The 19,062-nt window shown below is 38.2% G+C and overlaps 3 protein-coding genes across 4 annotated transcripts; 1 reads left to right on the top strand and 2 right to left on the bottom strand.

The window, feature by feature from the left end:
• Positions 1–698: 698 nt before the first annotated feature.
• Positions 699–12,031, bottom strand: LOC116287649 (26S proteasome non-ATPase regulatory subunit 2). Its single transcript, XM_031694335.2, has 21 exons — positions 11,912–12,031; positions 11,687–11,743; positions 10,963–11,127; positions 10,502–10,620; positions 10,025–10,246; positions 9,250–9,408; positions 8,655–8,811; positions 8,261–8,321; positions 7,602–7,745; positions 7,173–7,279; positions 6,962–7,089; positions 6,476–6,563; positions 5,861–6,023; positions 5,557–5,658; positions 4,643–4,881; positions 3,973–4,141; positions 3,600–3,694; positions 3,161–3,287; positions 2,792–2,910; positions 2,155–2,269; positions 699–1,587 (listed from the first exon to the last, which is right to left on the bottom strand). Exons 1-21 carry the CDS (start codon positions 12,008–12,010, stop codon positions 1,508–1,510), a joined length of 2,715 nt encoding a protein of 904 aa, XP_031550195.2. The 5' UTR covers positions 12,011–12,031; the 3' UTR covers positions 699–1,507.
• A 1,105-nt stretch (positions 12,032–13,136) lies between these two features.
• Positions 13,137–15,917, bottom strand: LOC116287646 (uncharacterized). The gene is made up of 2 exons (XM_031694330.2): positions 14,315–15,917; positions 13,137–14,014 (listed from the first exon to the last, which is right to left on the bottom strand). Exons 1-2 carry the CDS (start codon positions 15,789–15,791, stop codon positions 13,467–13,469), a joined length of 2,025 nt encoding a protein of 674 aa, XP_031550190.2. The 5' UTR covers positions 15,792–15,917; the 3' UTR covers positions 13,137–13,466.
• Positions 15,918–16,172: 255 nt separating this feature from the next.
• Positions 16,173–18,952, top strand: LOC116287647 (solute carrier family 61 member 1). 2 transcript variants are annotated; one of them, XM_031694331.2, is made up of 2 exons: positions 16,173–16,299; positions 17,356–18,951. In XM_031694331.2, exon 2 carries the CDS (start codon positions 17,435–17,437, stop codon positions 18,779–18,781), a length of 1,347 nt encoding a protein of 448 aa, XP_031550191.1. In that variant the 5' UTR covers positions 16,173–16,299; positions 17,356–17,434; the 3' UTR covers positions 18,782–18,951. The 2 variants fall into 2 exon arrangements, with proteins under 2 accessions (XP_031550191.1, XP_031550193.1); XM_031694333.2 differs by lacking the exon at positions 16,173–16,299 and adding an exon at positions 16,473–16,717 and having other exon boundaries at positions 17,356–18,952.
• Positions 18,953–19,062: the final 110 nt, after the last annotated feature.

The raw sequence follows: 19,062 nt of genomic DNA, 5'->3' as shown, positions 1-19,062 counted from the left end.
CCGGCATCGAGTGGGTGTACCTCTTTCTTTACGTTAATTAAATAATACCGAAGGGAAAAAAAATCATAATAATCTTCAATTTTTTTGGTTTTGGAATCATAATCGTACAAAAACAGAAATTGTCACTGAAGTATAATTCAAAAATAAAATTATACAGCGCAAAACAAGCCAACACGGCAGGGGGGCTGTTTTTCTCAATGTACTCGAACAAAGACATTTTTCTTATTCTTGTTTATTTTAATTTTTTAAAGAAACACTATTACATTAACAGTATGAGAAATTCCTTACACCCTTTGATATCACTAGCCATCACGATACGTTGAGCAAATACTGGAGTTAGTACCCTACAAGAAGAGCAACTTGTTATGAAGCTTTCTTTTGAGACGGCACAGGCTTCAAGGCCCAGGAACATGCTGGGTTTCCTGTGCTATCGTTGGTCTCTTGGTGTACAGGCGCATATTCGTTATTTTTTTCGCTATTAATAATTCGAATACTTTTTACACCATCACGTGACGACAGCCATGTTAGATGGCAGGAACAATGCAATCGATTTACATGAGAAAGAATTCCGAGAGCAAAGGAATTTTATTGTTTTGCCATCTAACCACAGCCAGCCCAAGATGAATTATAGGCGCTGGCACGCGATGGTGCAAAACCTCTTTTCGAGTCATATTTCATCAATTGAATATGAAACAAAGTTTATTTTACATCTTTTTATTGCGAAAACATCAACCGAAACTATATCTTGTGAAGCTGGAAATCACATAACGAACTTACGCCGCCAAAGGAGACCAACGATAACACAGGAAACCCAGCATAAGTCTGGTAAGCCTGTGCAAGATCCTGTTATTCAGACACTGGAGCAATGCTTTCCTAGTGACCAAAAATAATCCATAAAGAGATGGCTTTTAGTTCTTCAAGGTAATCTGGAATCAGGATTTTGGAGTCATGTTGTCATCAGTTTTCAGTTTCTTGGTGTTTGGAACCCCTCGGATTCGATATTGATATATAACCTCACAACCTATGAGGTGGTCTAAGTCAGGGCATGGCTAACTCAAAGATCGAGCCCTGCAACAACCTCTGGGCTGATCTTGTGCACGGCTAACTCACAAACCTGAAAAAATCTCTGGGATGATCTACTGAATGGGATGGCTAACGCACAGATCGAACCCTGAAACAACCGCTCTGAGCTAATCTAAGTCAGGGCTAGCTGAATCAGGCACAGCTAACTCACTTCCTGTAACAGAGTCTCCTTTGTTGGAGATTTTCTCAGCCAAAAATTGTCTACGAGAAAGACTGCTAGGGAACTAACTCTCAGATCAAACGAAAAATTTTTAAGGGTGACTCAAAACCAATGGATTACAGGCTACCTTAAATGGAAAAGCACAGCACGGAGTGCGTAGTCCGAGTATTTATTTCTCACTCAAAATTTGCACTCCGGTTTAAAGTTGCGTGATATAAGGGATATTGGTTTTTGTATCGAGATTTATCTAATGCTGTTCAGTCTTCAACCTAGAGCTTCTTTCTCGTAATCTGGGTTTTTGTTGAGTATAACGAATCCTTCCATGACTGGCGCCAGTGAAATATCTGAACAAGTAATTAAGGAAAAACAGGATAAACGTAAAGAGAAAAAAACACCGTAGGTTACAATTTGTTTTTCCTTTTTTTTGTTTTTCCAGTCTCTGGCAGAGAACTTCTCGCTCAGCCAATTCGCCACCTTTGAAACGAGCGACAGCCTGGGTTGAGTTCAGACACGCAAAGGCGATTGGGATTGTTACAGGGGATACTTGCATGCAAAAAAACATGGCGGAGTGCGAAAAAATATATATACATGGCAGATACAAATATTGAAATAACTCTCACTGACAATGATTTAAACTCGTCAAAAGCGTTGAAGATTGTAGCTCGTTCCCCTGTAGCAATCCCAAGCGCCTTTGCGTGTCTAAACTCGACTCGGGCTACCGCTCGTTTCTAAAGTAGCGATGGGACATGAGGAGAGTGCAAGAGAAAGAGATGGATGAGAATGACAGAGGGAAAGAATGGAAGAAAAGGTATGAGAACGAAAAGAGAGGAAAGCGAGTAGTGAAAAGAACGAGATAGAAGGCTAATATAGAGGAGTTTCTCCATCAAATGTTAACGTTAGGTAAAGGATACATTCTTCAGTTGCGAGTTCCGCCCTTTCACCGTTTGCGAGAAGGACAGGTGTAGTGTGAGTTTGGAAGCCAGTAATAGATTTGGGTTTTCCTGCTTGTCCGACAGTATCCACGGCCTGAAACAATCACAATCAAATCCAAACTAAAGGAGCGAGAATACAATACGACGTTACTTGCGATGGGGAGTCTATCGTAATTCCTTTAGTCCACTTCTGCTTTATTCCACAAGTTGCAGACGATGTCGCAGAGAGACGGTTTATGGTTGAAGGTATCCTCGGGAACCCAGGGGTATATCCCTAAGTTCCTGAGAATGGGCTGAAGGTACCGGAGACACGGTGAGAACGTCATTGTCGCAAATAACGTCACATCCCGAGTCCACGTTCTAAGACACATTACCAATCCCAACACTAGAATACATAAGTCAATTCAACCCATTTCCAGCCCCTGTATCATGGAAAAGGTTTTGCTTTTTCTTGCTTTTAAAAACGATTCATTAGTATAAATTCATGAGGGGAGATACTGATGGAGAGACAAGTCAATATCGCATGCCCATTCTTGGATTCCCAGTATTAGTGAAAGATCATAGAGAAAGATCCTTTGATAGACCCCAAATGACGTCATTTGGCCCCAGTACTCACCTGTCCTACGCGGACTGTTACGGGTAATGGCTGGAGCTCGGAGTCAAACGTTACCAACATTCTAGGTTGAATAGCCGAGACGAGATGGAACAAAGTGTAGTGTGACTTTCCAAGTATTACTGTAGAATAAAAACCATAGGTTACATTTTCTGCCACTGGGGGATGGGGTGGAGTTACTTCATTAACTTCCAGTAAACAGGCTAGATTTTTTAAGCTCTTAAAAAAGTCAAGAAACAAGTCTAATAATATTACAGTGTTTATGATGCTTCTGTGAACCACGTAACTCCAGAGGTGACTGAAATTTCTACCCAATTTCCAGTGATTTCATTTAGCAAACAATAAATAAAGGGGTGGGGTAGGATATTGTACCATTTTTGACATCAAGGAATGCTGTCAGCGTAGTCAAAAGCCCTCCAACAGCTACTGGCATTAGAAGATTCCTATCACTATGGTATGGACCAACTGTGAGTGTGCCTTTACCCATATGTACCAGACCCTAAAAGTGAAAACATAAAGAAATTAATGAAAGAATGGATGGATGGGTGGGTGTAAAGATGGTGGATGGATTGATGGATGGTGGATGGATGGGTGGGTGGATGGATGGATGGATGGATGGATGGATGGGTGGGAGGAAGGATGGTGGATGGATGGATGATGGATGGATGGATGGATGGTGGATGGATGGATGGGTGGGTGGATGGATGGAATGGATGGATGGAATGGATGTATGGAGGGATGGAGGGAAGCATGGATGTATAGATGGATGAATAAAGAAAAACTTTGAAAAACAAAATCTTTGTATTTATACCTGAGCAAGTCGAACCATAAATAAGTTATTAGCATCCTTATGATAGTACATTGCAAGTTGGCGCAGCATTCCAGCCAAGCGAGCATTATTTGTACCTGTATTAAAATAATAATAAAATGTCAACTTAGTGGTGACTCCCATAGATTCAAATTAGACTTGTCACTCCATGCACCACTAGTGTAGGGAGGGGGCACGGGGGAGGGTTAGTGTATTCCCCCCTCTAAAGTTTGCTTTTGGCACCAAAATTTAATTAATTCATGCAGGATTTCTGTGGGTTTTGCAGGAAAATGGTACATTGTGCCCCCTATAATCGAGACCTCGCTATGTCCCTATCAATGCTGCAGCAATACATGATCCAATGTCAGCTTCTTACCTGCACCAACTATTCCCATAGAGAAGATAGCATTGTGAGCTACCTCGGCATCACTGTCATGAGACAGTTTACTTAGCGTATCTACAATGGGTAGCTGGGGGTTGGATGCAGATAGCATCGCAAGAGCAAGGGGTACAGCTCTTCTAATCACTGGCTCACCATATTGCAACTAAGTGGGAAAAAAGATAAATACAATATTATTAGAATTTAAGATTATGCACGGCTACACTAGCTTCCTCATAAGTCAGACAAAGAAAAGACTGGATGCATGTGGACTAGGCTACCCCTCATGAGTACATAAGAATTTGACCAGCTGTTGATGTCATATTGTGGTAAATAAGAGGACATACCACGCTAAGACACAAAACCATGGGAGATTTGTTAAATATAAATATATCAATTGTCTTAGTAAAATCATCATAAAATGCTCTCTATAAATGTTTTTAAATAGCCGTTCTAAATGTCCGTATTGTGTAGCATTCAGTACCCACTACACAGTCTCTGTTTGATATCAAGTTCAATAGTGAGAAGCTTCAGGGATTTTCACAATGGACAAAGGGAGGTCAGTACCAAAAGAAACAGTAAAAAAAGGTGTGGACAAGGGGGGTATGTCATAATGTGTTTAAAATTAAATACCCCCCCCCCCCAAGTAATGGGCAGTCCTGCTCACCAAGTGGTTAAAAGCTCTCAATGCCATCTGAGAACCAATCTCTTCTGCCATGGCAATCAGTGCAATGCCGAGCACAGCAATACCCTGGTGACTGCCATCTTCTTCTTTCTCCTCTTCCTTCTTGTCTTTATCCTTGTCCTTGCTGTCTTTGGATTTCTCCTTTTCTTCACCTTCTTTGTGATCAAAGTGTTCACTGCATATGTGAAGTAGCTTCTGGATTTTTAGGACATTTCCAGTTCCTTGAAAATCAAACAAAAATTTAAGCTTTAAACAAGTAAAACCAGCTCACAAATAACTAGCTATATACAGTAATCCGTAACCACTCTTTTCAATCCACAGTCATTGCAATCCAGGTCTTTTCGATCCACCCACATACACATTCTATCCATGTATATACACACTTGATCCACATAATATAGACCCCTTGTAGTATGTTGGAATGCAGCTCAATCTTGAGGACAAAACAATAGGTTCCAATTCTCTGGAGATTGGAATTCTTTTGTTTTGTCCATCAGATTGAGCTGCTTTGATGTCACATCCAAGGGGTCTATACTTTTTCTATCCATGTATAAAAATAAGGCATATAACAAATCATATAGTCCCACATGGTTGAATCAAAATAAATAACCTTAACCTTTTATCTTTTACCTGCAAGACTACCATAAAATTCACAGCTTATATACTTATTCGTATGAGCTTTTTGATAGGCTTATGGTTCATATTCAAGGGTATTTAGCTAATTTGTTGAGCTTGTGGGGCAATGGCAACTATGGGAGTGGAACCATGGATGAACACAAGATATTAGGGGTGTGCTTAAAACAAAGTTGGGGGGGGGGGGGGGGGGTGGGTGAAGTGGGTGGGACTCATAACTGGGATTTTTAAATATTTGTTTTATTTCTAGCATAGTTTCTAACCTGCATATGCACATATTTCTACTAATATTGAAGCCCATTTTCCGAGTGGTTGTGGAAGTACTTTCAAAGCTTCAAGAGTAGCTTCCACAGCTTCTTGTTTGCCTAAAAATTAAATGGAAAATAAATTAGGTGAATGGATGAGATGGGTTGATAAACAGAAGTATGAATGGATGCAATGATAGATAGAGGAATGAATAGAATAGATGAATTAATGTAGGGATAAAGTCTTTATTTGTATACCATCTCAGTATAATGTCATAAATTTACACTCATATCCAATTTAAAAAAATTCAAAGGTCCTCACCGAGGAAAGTCAGGCCTAGACCCAAAGCAAGGAACCGTGTGAAGTTGTCTTTAACTTGTGTCTCTGATTGTTCCATCATGGCTTGAAGGATGGATGACGTCACTTCTACATTACAGGTTCCTATGGCAACCATACCACAGGCCACGGCAGCCATACCAATAACCTAGATAACATTAATTATAACCATTATGAATTATAGCATACATGTACCTCTACAGTATGTAGTATTAATATTATTTAAAAACAACCTTCAAATTTTATCCATAAACTGAAATAACCTCTGGACAATAACAAAGTGTGGCCATGGTTAACTCACAGATCGAATTGGAATTAAGTTTGTTAGGTTTCGAGGGAGAAAAACTGCAGAACCTGGAGAAAATTTCTTGAATAAAGTAAGAGATGCCTAAAAATCTACTAAGGAATAGGACCCTACACCCTAGAAGTGAGAAGCAAGTGTACTTCCCTTAACCACCCTTAAACTAGAGTATATTTATTATTTACACTATAATGCCTATAATTTATTAAGTATATTATTTTGCCTCTTTATCTACCCTCTAATTATTCTGTATGGTATGTACTAGTAGTTATGTAAAGGGTAATATGTGATATACAAACCTCTGTAGTTGATTTAGAATCACTCAGTACTGGGAGGATAAGAGAAAGGATGTCTTCTCTATTGGATCCAGCATAAGAAAGGCCAAGACTAGGAGAGAGAGGCATAAAAGTAAGTCAGAGCTTTTTTCGCATGGAATTATTTGTTTTGCAATATACACAATGCAAGTATCCTTTATTTGTGTATATTTCTATCTAGACTTTTGGAATTGCAATTTAACAATGTGCGCAATATCACCAAGATAGATGATAAAAGCAATAACCTTTAAAGTCTTTTAAATAGTATCAAACTCTGAAACATGGATCACTGAGTCAAGGAATTGGACCAAAACTTCAGAGGTGGCCTCAGGGTTTAATGGACTACTTCAGCAACAGGGTGGCTATCTTGGATTGCAAGGCATTATGGGGTATTCAGGGGGAAAAATCTTTGTTGCAGTAGTGCTGGTCATTATGACCTGAGACTAACTGGTTGTTATGTTGAGTACTTACCCAACGACAGATCCAAGTCTCATGATATTGCTGTTATGTAAAACATAGTCTGACAGAAGAGCTCTTGCGGGGTCACACTCATTACGAACACCTGAGTTTACAATGCCGCAAGCTAATAATGCACCAGCCTGAAATCAAAAGACAGAGAAGGTGATGATTGGGCTTCCTGTGGTTTAAGACACCGGAACCCCAACAAATATTGTGCTCATACCTTGATGTAGTCTTCAGATGAGTAGAGGTACTTGTCTATCTGCGTAAGGCCTCCATCGACATCCCATAGCAATATCAAACCAAGAGAAGCAGTTGTACTCATCATACCTTAGGTTTTGAGGAGGGAGGAAAAGCAGAAAGGCATGAGAAAAACCCTTGAATCAAGGGAGACCCAACTCTACTCACATGTGATGCCGAGTCCAGGAATCAAACCTGAGACCCTATAGGTGAGAGGTGAGTGTTCTACCACTATGCCACCCTTGAGTCTCTTTAAAATCAAGGGAGAGACCTAACAAACTCTACTTGCATGCGATGCCAAGTCCAGGGATTGAACATGAGACCTCAGAGGTGAGAGACAAGTGGACTACCACTATGTCACCCTTGAGTCCCTTTATTTTAAAAATTAGCAATATAATATAAGACTCAATACCATGTTCCTTGTTCTTGTAAATCCATTTATTTCCATCCTCTGTTAAGAGTTTGTCCGCACCAAAGCCAGCATTAACGAAGGCATTGACAAATGAAGATGCAAGATTTTGTCGAGCAGAGTCTAAAGACACACCACTAGATATTCCTGTGTGAGACAAAATTATTAATTTAAAAATTAAAAAACTGTGATTTTAAAACATAGATAGATTTAGATTCTTCCTCTTACATGTAGATTCATTATGATCACTCAGTAGCTCTTTGCTTTTGATTGCTGGCATATAAAATAAGCTATTGATGCCAAATGTGATTACACCAGAGCTTAAAATAACAGTCGGACATTGGACAATGTCCTTCCAAAATTGGAACCTGTCCGGTCAAATTTTTTCCTTGCTGGACATTTCTTCCAGTAACATTGAGCCAGGAACGAGGTACTGTATGACTGAGCTAAAACTAATTTGGCTGGTCATCTTGACAGGTGGCTTATCGGCCATTATTTTAAGCCCTGTACACTGTACAAATTTTGTTGTGGTTACTAAGTTTTCAATGTTGCTCCCCTGCTTGTACCGCACCCTTCAAACCCTTAACTTGAATGGTGACCAAATACCTTGACTTAGTTTCCTGCTGGTACCTCATAGAAGACTCAAGATATTAATAACTTACCTTTATTTTCAAGGTGAGTTTTGTAGATGTCTTCAGGAACTTTTGGTTCCATAATGTCCAACTATAAAATTATGGAAAAAAATACAGATGAGCTTATTCAATCTTACTTCATACATCTAGTCCAGTAGACTATTTTTGAATAAGTACAGTTATATCTTTGTACTCATTTACTCAGGGTAAGCAGGTTTCAGGGTCTAAATATTCTCAAATACCAATGGTAAATGCATAACTTCAACAATATGAACACTTTGAAATTCATTCAATGGACCTTCACTGGAACACATGAATATCCTACACAAAATCAAGGTTAACCCTGAGTACACAGAGAATTTGAAACTGATGCATTGTACAGTATATAGCATACATAATTATAACATGTGTATCAGAGTCTCACCTCTCTTGCTAAACTCAGGAAGTTCTTGTTCAACAGTGAGTTAGACATGATTTCCATGATATCCTCATAATCATCCATGTCTTCATCCAGTTCAAGGAACACCTGCTGTCTGGCCAACATGAATGCCATCTGACGCTGAATCAGCTTCTTTTCCTCTCTTTAGAAATGTATTAATGAGATTTAGTTGACATACTGCAAAATATCTCATAGATTGGCTATTCATTTACTGAATCTGATAGTGATGATCATGATCATGATGATGCTGATTATGCTGCTGCTGATGATGACGAAATGAGATTTAGTTGATATGCTGTAAAATATCTCCAAAGATTGTCTATTTATAAACTGAATCTAACAGGATCATGATCACATTCATTTAATATTTCCTGTGATGCATGATCATGAAAAAGTAAAGATTGTCAACTCGTGAATAGCATGTTCTTTGTAAAATAATCCCTGTTGCATACAATACCCATTAATATAATGTGTTAAAATATTCAGCCATTCAACCAAAACCTGTGGAATTTTAATCAACTGGTATTGTTCTCAAAATGAGAGTATTTGCTTACTAAAATATAATTTTGATCATACTTACACTCCTGCACAAGATGTAAATATCTCCTTAACGAGTTCAATATCATTAAGTTGAATGGCCAGGTTTAGAGCTTCTGGTAGTTTGTCGAATTTCCTGAATATACTGAGTGCTGTCCTGAGTAACGTTGAATCCTCTGGTTCAGGCACATAGTTAACACAACTGTTATAAAATAAAAACAATCGGAATTATTTTACAGGGCTTTAAAATGGCAATCAGTCATGGGACAATGTTCAGACAGAATTGGAACTTGTCCGGTCAAATCTTTGCTTTGCTGCTTACTTTAATAATCATTAAAATATTAATAATTATATTTTATTGACCAGTAATGATGAACTAGAAGCAAGGTATGACCAAGCTAAAACTAATTTGGCCAGTCATCATGACTGTACATGTATACATAGATGCACAAATTAACATAAATAATGTCTGGTGGACCTTATGGTAAAAGGAAAAATGATGGTTGTAAATACAGGACTTAACATAACGCCAGACATCGGACAATGTCTGGGCCCAGAATTGGAACTTGTCCGGCCAAATCTTTGCCAGTCATATTGACCAGTAATATTGAGCCATAAACGAGGTGCAGTATGACCGAGCTAAAACTACTGTAATTTGGCCTATCATATTTGCTGACTGTCCGGCCATTATGTTAAGCCCTGTGCTACAGCAAACTGCAAGGTGTACATGTATACATTGATGCACAAGTTAACATTAATCACCTTATGGAAGAGGGAGGATAATTGATGGTACTGTATAAAGTTTTTAAGTAGGTTACCTGGTTAGATAGAGACAGACTCTCTGGAAGTTATTCTCATCTGTATGCTTTTCCAGCTTATCCAGTTGTTCAATCTCCATCAGTAAATCACAGGCATCAGTCTCGGCATTGTGCTGCATGTCATACGGTATAATCTCCATAGCTAAGGCCACCAGTTGTTCCACAGTTATTTCTTTTAGCATTTTTTCTGTGTACTCAGCTCTAATTTCTTCTGATAAGTGCCTAAAAAGATTAAGTAAGTTCCAATGGATGGACTTCATATCAATAAAACTTGCCACTGAGAACTATCTTAAACATAAGTTTTGTGACATTACTTTGTTGGATTTCTGGTTGGCATATATAGGTATTAGTCAAAATTGGGATGGGGAGAGGGGGGGGGGGGGGGGGGGCAAGGTCATCCCAGCTCCTCTGAACTCTCTGCCACCTACAGAAGGCAGCAGTATTTTCAAATTATAGCTTAATGGCATAATATCTTACCTGACATATTCATGTCCCCAAGATTCAAGGGGTTCTTTTGAACCAAGCATTCTGAATTTAAGACACTCTCGGCTTTCACTCACCATTGCCAGAACTGATATGATGTCAGCTAAAAAATGCTAAAATGATACAAGTAACATCATATTTTGATTGTGGAGTATCTCACAAATTCACAAATCTCAGTGAAGACTATTACAGCCATTCTAAATCACACGAGCCGCTCTAGCAATTGTTTCTGTCGTGATGAAGAAGCTTTTGGTGGACATCAATCAAGGCGTTTCCATAGATGGTGCATGCGATTGAGAATGGTTGTAATGATATCTATGAATATGAATAGCTAACTTATAAATAAAGCTAAACGTGAAAACGCTACAGAAACATCCCCAACAGAGGAGAATCCCATCTGGTAAATGGATATATTTGTAAATCAACTTTGTGCAGGAATTCTTATTTTTGCTTACTCTATTTTCACCATCTTGCCATTTTGCATAAATCTCTTTCAGCCCAGTATAATGCTTCCTAAGGAACTTTAGTGGTTTTGGTACAGACGTCATTGAGCTCGTACTTGCTCGTATCTGTGTCCTTAGCGCTTCTAGTGCCGGTTTGTGAAGGCCAACGTTGGATTCCTAAAATGTAACGATTCAATTTAAAATCTAGGAATTTCAAGGGTTGGGTACCAAACAATTCAGTATTAAGATACATATAACATTGCCAGGTGTGTCTGGTAGTTCAGGCAATCAGAGCACTGGATTTGTAAAGTCCAAGGTCAGCGGCTGTCATAAAAATTAAACTGCCAAACCTCAGTCCTATTTAAGGTATGTTGTTCACCAAACACAAGCCTGTAGCAAGTTTTTAAAACCTTTTATGGGAATGTGTTTTAATTTAAATTGTGCTAACGAAGAATTAAGCTTATATCCCATCTTTCTCCCTTAACTAGAGTGGACTCCCTCAATCAAATCAAACAATTAAGAGAAAAACTTTCTTACGACTTTTAAACCGTTATCATTAAAATTAGGGACAAGGTTTACAAGTTGAATAAAAAAGCTTAAATTTACTATTCAATTAAATCGTACTTTGTCAAAAAGTGAGAGGAAAATTTCAATAAGTTATGTGTAGTCTGTCAAGCAAGCAAAACTTAGTCTTTCGCACTTCATATTATGTCACCAAAGTAAACTACAAACTTACCGAAAGTCTCTCGACCAACATGTTCAGCTCTTCTTGAAGCTGGCGATCTTCTTCGCTCTATGAAGTTAAAAAGAAAAAAATTACGATCAAAGAAAACGCTTTCACTGAAAATTTTTGATGAGTCACGACCGGCATGTTGATGAGAAAACCGTACTTTTTGCGTCAAAAAACGCAAAAAGACTAAAATACGAAAACACTCGTGTTAAGACAAGACGTTCATCTTACTAATTCTAGCTCTTCTTCTTTTTTCGGCTCATCTTTAGTCTTGTTTTCTTCTTTTTTTGTCTCCTTTTCTTTCTTTGCTTCTGCTGCTGCCGGCGCCATGTTGAAGGGAAAAAATCCCGCAACGACTGCTGGGTACTTTTAGCACAGGGAGCCCAAACATAAACTTCTAATATTCTTTTTACACTGGGCTCCCTGTGGTCTGACGGCTCTTTGCATTATGGGTATAAGCATGTGTTAGCTAATAGAGATTAAACTGATTTAAATAATTTCTTTTTTCCTTAAAACGATCAAAAACGCAAAGACGATTGGATATGATGCAGTGTCGTCATCTGTGCATACGAAAAACAATGTGAGAATGGTGTCAGCGTTGTCAAGAGCCTATAGTTTTAGTTTTGCTGTGCGATAGGACTGTTTTCAAACGGTCTCCACTTTGCGAAAAACTGTGACGGCAATTAAATGATTTTGGTAATTCCCTTATCGAATCAGGAAATAATTTGATTCCACTATAAAGGCGACACACACGATAAAATTTGTTGCGCACAATGTTGCAAGAGTAGAGCGCGATTCAACTTCAGCCGATTTGTTGCATGTAATGTTGCGTGCAATAAGTCCAGGTATAGACACCGATGCAACGCCTTTTTGCTTGCAATTTTGCGTGCAATGTTGCACCGTGTGTCCGCAACTTTACTGAGACATTTAACTTAGTTTAACAATGAATGTATACCATATATCCGTGAATATATTTGAAAATTGTACAAATATGCGTGCAAAGTTTTGTAGGTCTACGTCGACCGAGGGCTTACTGACCGTGTGCAAGTTTGTGCAATTTCTTACAAAGTTTTTCACGAATATTCTCGTACGCTGGCAGCGCTCCTCCTACAGGTAGGAACGAAACCGAAGAGCTCTGGATACGAGAATGTTTTATTTTAAAATAATTTTATAATTAATTTCAATAAAGATCAATTTAATATGCCTCCATTTTACAGGCTAAGCTGAACCAGGCTATGATGAATTGCACTGCCTATTGATGGTTTTCAACCATTCCCAAGAGAATTAAATAACAAGACACGGCAGCCATGTTGGAGGATATAACAAAACAGTTCATTGACAATTCTTTTGTTAAGTACCTTCAACATGGCCACCGTGAAAACCATCAACATGTCGAAATAGTGCTAATAAAATAATAAAGAAATGATTAATGAATTAAAAGAATTAAATTATCATGTTGACCCACAAAATTCCATTTATTTTTCGTTTTTAGGTTATATCATTGCAGCCATGATAGCGGTATTTATCATACATTGGCCGACTTTCCCATTACCACCAACATGGCCGCCAATTGTCTAGTTTTTTTTCTCAGGATTCCCTTGGGAATGATTACAAACTATTAATAGTTCCATCTATTTCTATGTATATATTGCTTGAAAAGAGCTTTAGTACCAAAGTAGCATCATCTCCAAATTTAAAACGTACAGCTTTTATGAAAAGCAATTTTTAGGCCACAGACCTTTCACAACTATATATTTAATGCAAAATTTCCCAAGCTTATTTTAAGCTATGCAACAGCACCAGCAATGGCTCCATATGGATGCCCAAATTTCTCATTGATAAGTAGATTCAACAAGCACACAACATCATATTTGAATAATTCAAGGTTGGTTTGCTCAGCATTATTTGGCTCAGCAGCGACACCAACCGGTTCTAGCAGATAGTCTGCACCCCCCTGATTAGCAGAATCATCACTATTGTAGTTCTCATTGATTATATTAATGACATTGCCAATCCTTTCTGCTTCGGCATCTTGTGGCACAAGTTCTTCAATATTCTGACTTTCTTGACTGCGTCTGGAAATATAGCTGTGTTGGTCAATGTCATCATACTTGTCATCATCATCATCATCATCTTCATCTGTGTCATCATAACCATCATCATCATCATCTCCATCATATTCATCATTCCACTGTAATGGTGGCTGTAAATCTGCTACCAATACGTCATTTGGTGGTGTGTTATAACTGATCATTTCATTGTTAGAGTGAGTTTGTGAAGTATTGAGTTGATCCATAAGTTCATCTGTGAGGCACACTGAAGCTTCAAACCAACCTATGAATAACAATAATAAATAAATAAATAAAAAACACACAAAAAAAAGAAATATATAATATTGATCAATTCAAAAATTGGGATGATATCCTCAGGGGTAGGGTGCATGGGGTTCAATTGGCACTGGTAATTGCATAAAAAATAAATACATCCAGTGGCAGACGTTTGCCTTCAGGAACTTGCCTCAATAAATGGTGTCCACTGACAAATAGAGGTTTGTTTTACAGTAAAATTAAATATGGGAATTATGAAAACGAGGTCCCCACCCTATAGAGATATCGCTGAAATAAGATAAATTACCATTTGTGTCTTTGAGGTTCAGCCGAGCTCCAGTTTGATTGTGGACCACAGTGACAGACCAAATTGTACCTTCCTTTGTGCTTACATAATTATTTGCATTCAAATCAAACAAACAAATAAGTCTATACAGTGCAAGGCAGCTAGGAATTGGCTCTATTGCAAAACCATGGAACCGATCCAAAATGTGCTTAGACAGGCTCTCTGAGATGGGTCGCAGGTCATGATCATCACTGTGTCCATTCTTGTCTATGGGTGACAGACTATTGGAGTTGCTGAATGAATTGTAAGTATAGAAGTACCAGTTTTCCTCTAGAGCATCAAATGAAAGATATAGTTGTGGCTCCATGGTTGTTTGAGTGACAGACCACAGCTCTGCTACACTTGACTGAATGGTATGCTGTTCCTCGATGTCCCAATGACTGATACTTATGAAGTATTCACAGTTTGCATAATATCCACTGTCGTCATAGACAAGCTCTGATTCATCCTCACTTTCCGTTCCACTTGTCCCTCGCATCCAGCTGACTCTACCCTCTGACAGCCTATCCATGGACCCACCCAGTGACCTCGGTACATTTGAAATAAGTGAGGAAACAGACGTTTGACGACTCATTCCAGATGGTGGGGACAAAAGTGACGATTTCTTGACAATAGCACTAGGCATTCCCAGGGGATGCATTATGAAGTGTGGATGGGATAATAAATCCATGAGTTCTAAGCAGTCATTCGCGTAAGGACCAGAAGCAGGTTTGCCCTTCAGGAAAGTACAAGACATAGCGGCTTTCCAATCACACATCTCAAAAAGCATCCCCGTTTCCCTGTGTTTGATGTGATGGCGCCAAATTCTATAAAACGTCAGCCCTTCTTCTATAGTAGCGATAGAACGAAACAACGACAGCCATCGGTACAACATGAGACAACTGGGAATCACCTGATACGGTCTAATATACCTGGATTTTCGCGACATCTTCGTCGACAATTTGTACCCCATTAAGTCCTCTATATATTCTTGTCTCTTATCAATGAACTTCCACTTGAAGTCGTGAGTATCGTAATAAAAATCGAAATTGCTATCGAAAGGAGGGAAACTTCCATTTTCTTCTGCTTCAAACGGCTCGGCTAAAGTCCACTTCATGACGACTTTAGCCGTGTGTAGCAACATGGCTTCTCTGAGTTCTTCAACGTCAAGTTCGTCTTCACCAACTCGACAAGAAATAAAATATTTCATGTCGTCAGGAGAGTATTTTCCCCTCAAGTACAAATCTTGATAAACTTTGTACCAATTTTCACAAGTAACTGGGACATTCTTGTACAGAAATCTTTGCGAAGGCCATTTTTGCAGAACTAAACTTCTCCATAGTCGAGGAGTTCTAGAAAAGTTTGACCACTGCTTGCAAACCAAAGCGATTCTTGTCAATGTGTAAGCGTCGAAATATTCAAAAATGTGAACCAAAATTTCGTCTAGGAAGACAGCCATCTTGTACGAGGGCACTCGTGGAGATCGGTTTTGTTTGTAGTTTATTTTCTTGATTTCCGCGAGTTTGTTGTCGAAACACTACAAATAATTTATGTGGCGAAACCTGTGGCGTATGTTTGTTTTGCTACGAAGCAACCGGAAGTGAAATTGAACCCCTAATTAACGTTATACCGGAAAAGAACTTTGGGATTGCAGAACGAAATGTTTTCTTTCACTGGGAGGGGATAGTATGCGAACAGTCTTGTACTTCAAAATATCCTTTCATCAAGATAAAAACAAACAAAAGTCACTAAGTAATTAAGGAATAAATATTTGGAGTTCATTTGGTTAATATTAAACAAATATTACAGAATTGTGTACAAATTGTACAAATAGATTTTATGAGTATCCATTCCCCACTCCCGTCGGGTGCAAAATTGCTAGCAATAGGATGTTTCCTGAAGGATAGTACACGTCTGGTCAAGTCTCGGGAAATTCTATTCAAAACCGCCTTGAAAATAAAGATAAGGTAATCAAATCCATCAAATATACCCTCCTACGTCTGTACTTAATCAAAATACGCCTCTGTATTAATAATAGTTTGACCGAAATAGCCTTAATAATAGTAACAAGTCAATATAAAATATAGACGCCATTTTGTTTTGAAGGCAGCTTTCTATATCGAGTCAGATTATTACACGTGGCCAATAAATTTTCTACCTCAGAACCAACAATTGCGGGTATTGTGTTGTTAAACTGCTAGAGAATGGCGTTTCCGACAAATCAAAGCATCTTTAGCAACTAAATTTGCTATATTTTGGAAGTGATAAAGCTAAATTAGACTTCAACACGAAGATTTATTCATCTTTACAGTAAAGCTCGATCATAAGACTTGCAAACTTAAAAGCAAGTTTTGGATTTGGTCTTCCCTCTCAAATTACAGTAAGGTAACAAAGCATAACGGTTCTTTTGTTACAACAAAAGGACAAATGAGAGCAGAGTTGAATTTTGTCATAACAACACTTAGAATATCTTTGCAGGAAGTTCAGTGTTTCTCATTTTAAGGAAAATTTTGTCTTGCCTTCTGAAAAGTACGTTTATTATTTAAAATTGCTATGTTTCAAAGCTACAAATCCTTTGTTTTCTATTGTTTGAGTAGTATTTAATACTATTTTATTATTTCTTTTCATGGATAGCTTGTTGTGTGCACTAAAACCTAAATACTTTTAAATCTTAGAGTGAAGTCATTAAACCCGTGAAATAGATATTAGACTAACACACATTAGTAGACTTTTCACATCACTCTTTGGAGATGACTGGGGGGCAAACAAATTGGATGCAATGATAGATGAAAGAATTATTAGAGTGAAGCCATTAAACCCGTGAAATAGATATTAGACTAACACACGTTAGTAGACCCTAATTCCATTGTTTTCTTTTGTGTCTATTTGACTATTACATGTTAACTAATAATTTTTATTTCACGGGTTAAATGCCTTCACTCTATTGTAAGAAATATTTTTATTAGAAAAAGGTTCTGCACAGTTTTAAATTTGTTGTTAACTTATTTCTTTTCTATCTCCAGGCTGACTGCCGCACAAGCATGGCATAACGAATATAACGCACTGAACACAAATCAAGACGATTTCTACTTGGAATAGATCATGTTAATCATTGCGTATATCACATTTGTTGCACTCCTTGGTGCTGGTGCATTTATTCATCTCAAATGCAAAACTGCCCAATCAGAAGAGGCTGCAATTGCCAACCCAAACTTTAATGCCTTCCAGGCCACATACTTCCGTGTTTATTTCCTTGCATTAATGGCCGAATGGCTCCAAAACCCATATTTATATAAACTCTACAGCCATTATGGCTTCATTGACACACAGATTGCCATCATCTATGTTTGCGGGTTTGCTTCAAGTATGGTATTTGGAACCTCAAGTGGCTACCTTGCAAATGCATTAGGCAGAAAAAAAGCATGTATTCTTTTCACTATTCTTTACTCAATAAGCTGTCTCACTAAAATTTCAAGAGACTACAGCGTACTTATTGCTGGAAGAATACTTGGTGGGGTCTCTACGTCACTGTTATTCACAGCATTCGATGCATGGTATGTCTACGAACATTCTCAAAGTCATGACTTTCCTCCTGAATGGGTGTCGGCAACATTCTCCAAGGCTACAATCTTCAACAGTTTGATATCTGTAGGAGCAGGAGTCCTGGCTAATGTCGTTGCCGATTGGCTTAATTTTGGACCCGTAGCTCCATTTATCATTGCAATACCTTTCCTCATTGGCGCAGGGGTGCTGATCCAATTCACTTGGGATGAGAACTATGGTGGACGGTCAGCAAAAGTTTTCCAACCGTGCATGGAATGTTTGCGTCACATTGTCCAGAACAATCGTGTATTACTAATTGGAACCGTCAACTCTCTATTTGAGAGCTCAATGTACATTTTTGTGTTTTTGTGGACTCCAGTATTGGATCGGCGACACCTGAACCCACCACTGGGAATTATATTTTCGTCATTCATGCTCTGTGTCTTGATCGGAGGCTACTTCTTTAATTTCACAGTAAGACAGAGGATAGCGCCAATAAAGATGGTGATTTTGTCTGTAACAATGGCATCGTTAGCAAATGTTGGTGCTGCCGTTGCAAGTGCCAATCATCCCAGAACATCATTCCTGATGTATATTCTCCTCGAACTTTCATGTGGGGTCTACTTTCCAGCTATGGGATGGCTGAGGCAGAAGATTCTCCCAGAAGCTCACCATTCAGGAATCATAAACTGGTTTAGGGTGCCCCTAAACACTATTGCTGCAATTGTCTTGCTTGCTTTGCATGACACTCACAGTAGTCATGGGATAACAGCAATTTTTGCAATGTGTTCAATTCTGCTGGTAATTGCTGCTGTTGCAGGGATTAAACTTATGGTGTTGACCAGGAATGATGACACTTTAAAATTAAATCACTTGGACAATGAGGAAAGCAGGATTGGACTGTAATGAAGAGACTTTAAAATGTTATGTAAATCAAAAATTAAGTATTTGCCTGAGCGATAATTTTGAACTTGAAAGTAGCTCTATTATAAGATTATTTAAGATAAAGATAAAAATATTTCAAGTGCAAGTATATGGTAAATACATTAAAAGGTTTATTCTACTGAATAAAATAATGACAAAAGTTAAAAAATTTTTTTTATTACTCAGACTTTATCTCATAATTATTTCTTTACAAACCTATCTCTCTCTCTTTTAAAATTAAATTATATATTGTTGACTACATT

This window comes from Actinia tenebrosa, unplaced genomic scaffold (assembly GCF_029948245.1).
Source record: "Actinia tenebrosa isolate PJP-AT-01 unplaced genomic scaffold, QUT_ActTen_1.0 PGA_scaffold7__59_contigs__length_16204524, whole genome shotgun sequence".
Lineage (NCBI taxonomy): Eukaryota > Metazoa > Cnidaria > Anthozoa > Actiniaria > Actiniidae > Actinia > Actinia tenebrosa.
Note: the sequence above shows the minus strand (reverse complement) of the source record. Positions and strands in the feature narration are given on the sequence as shown.

Coding starts and splice junctions, on each gene's coding strand:
- LOC116287646 (XM_031694330.2), bottom strand. CDS start 15,791: ATGGCTGTCTTCCTAGACGAAATTTTGGTTCACATTTTTGAATATTTC. Junction 14,015..14,314: donor GAACCTCAAAGACACAAATG/GTAATTTATCTT, acceptor TGTTATTCATAG/GTTGGTTTGAAGCTTCAGTG.
- LOC116287649 (XM_031694335.2), bottom strand. CDS start 12,010: ATGGCGCCGGCAGCAGCAGAAGCAAAGAAAGAAAAGGAGACAAAAAAA. Junction 9,409..10,024: donor GTCTGTCTCTATCTAACCAG/GTAACCTACTTA, acceptor ATTTTATAACAG/TTGTGTTAACTATGTGCCTG. Junction 5,659..5,860: donor TCTAGGCCTGACTTTCCTCG/GTGAGGACCTTT, acceptor TTTAATTTTTAG/GCAAACAAGAAGCTGTGGAA.
- LOC116287647 (XM_031694333.2), top strand. CDS start 17,435: ATGTTAATCATTGCGTATATCACATTTGTTGCACTCCTTGGTGCTGGT.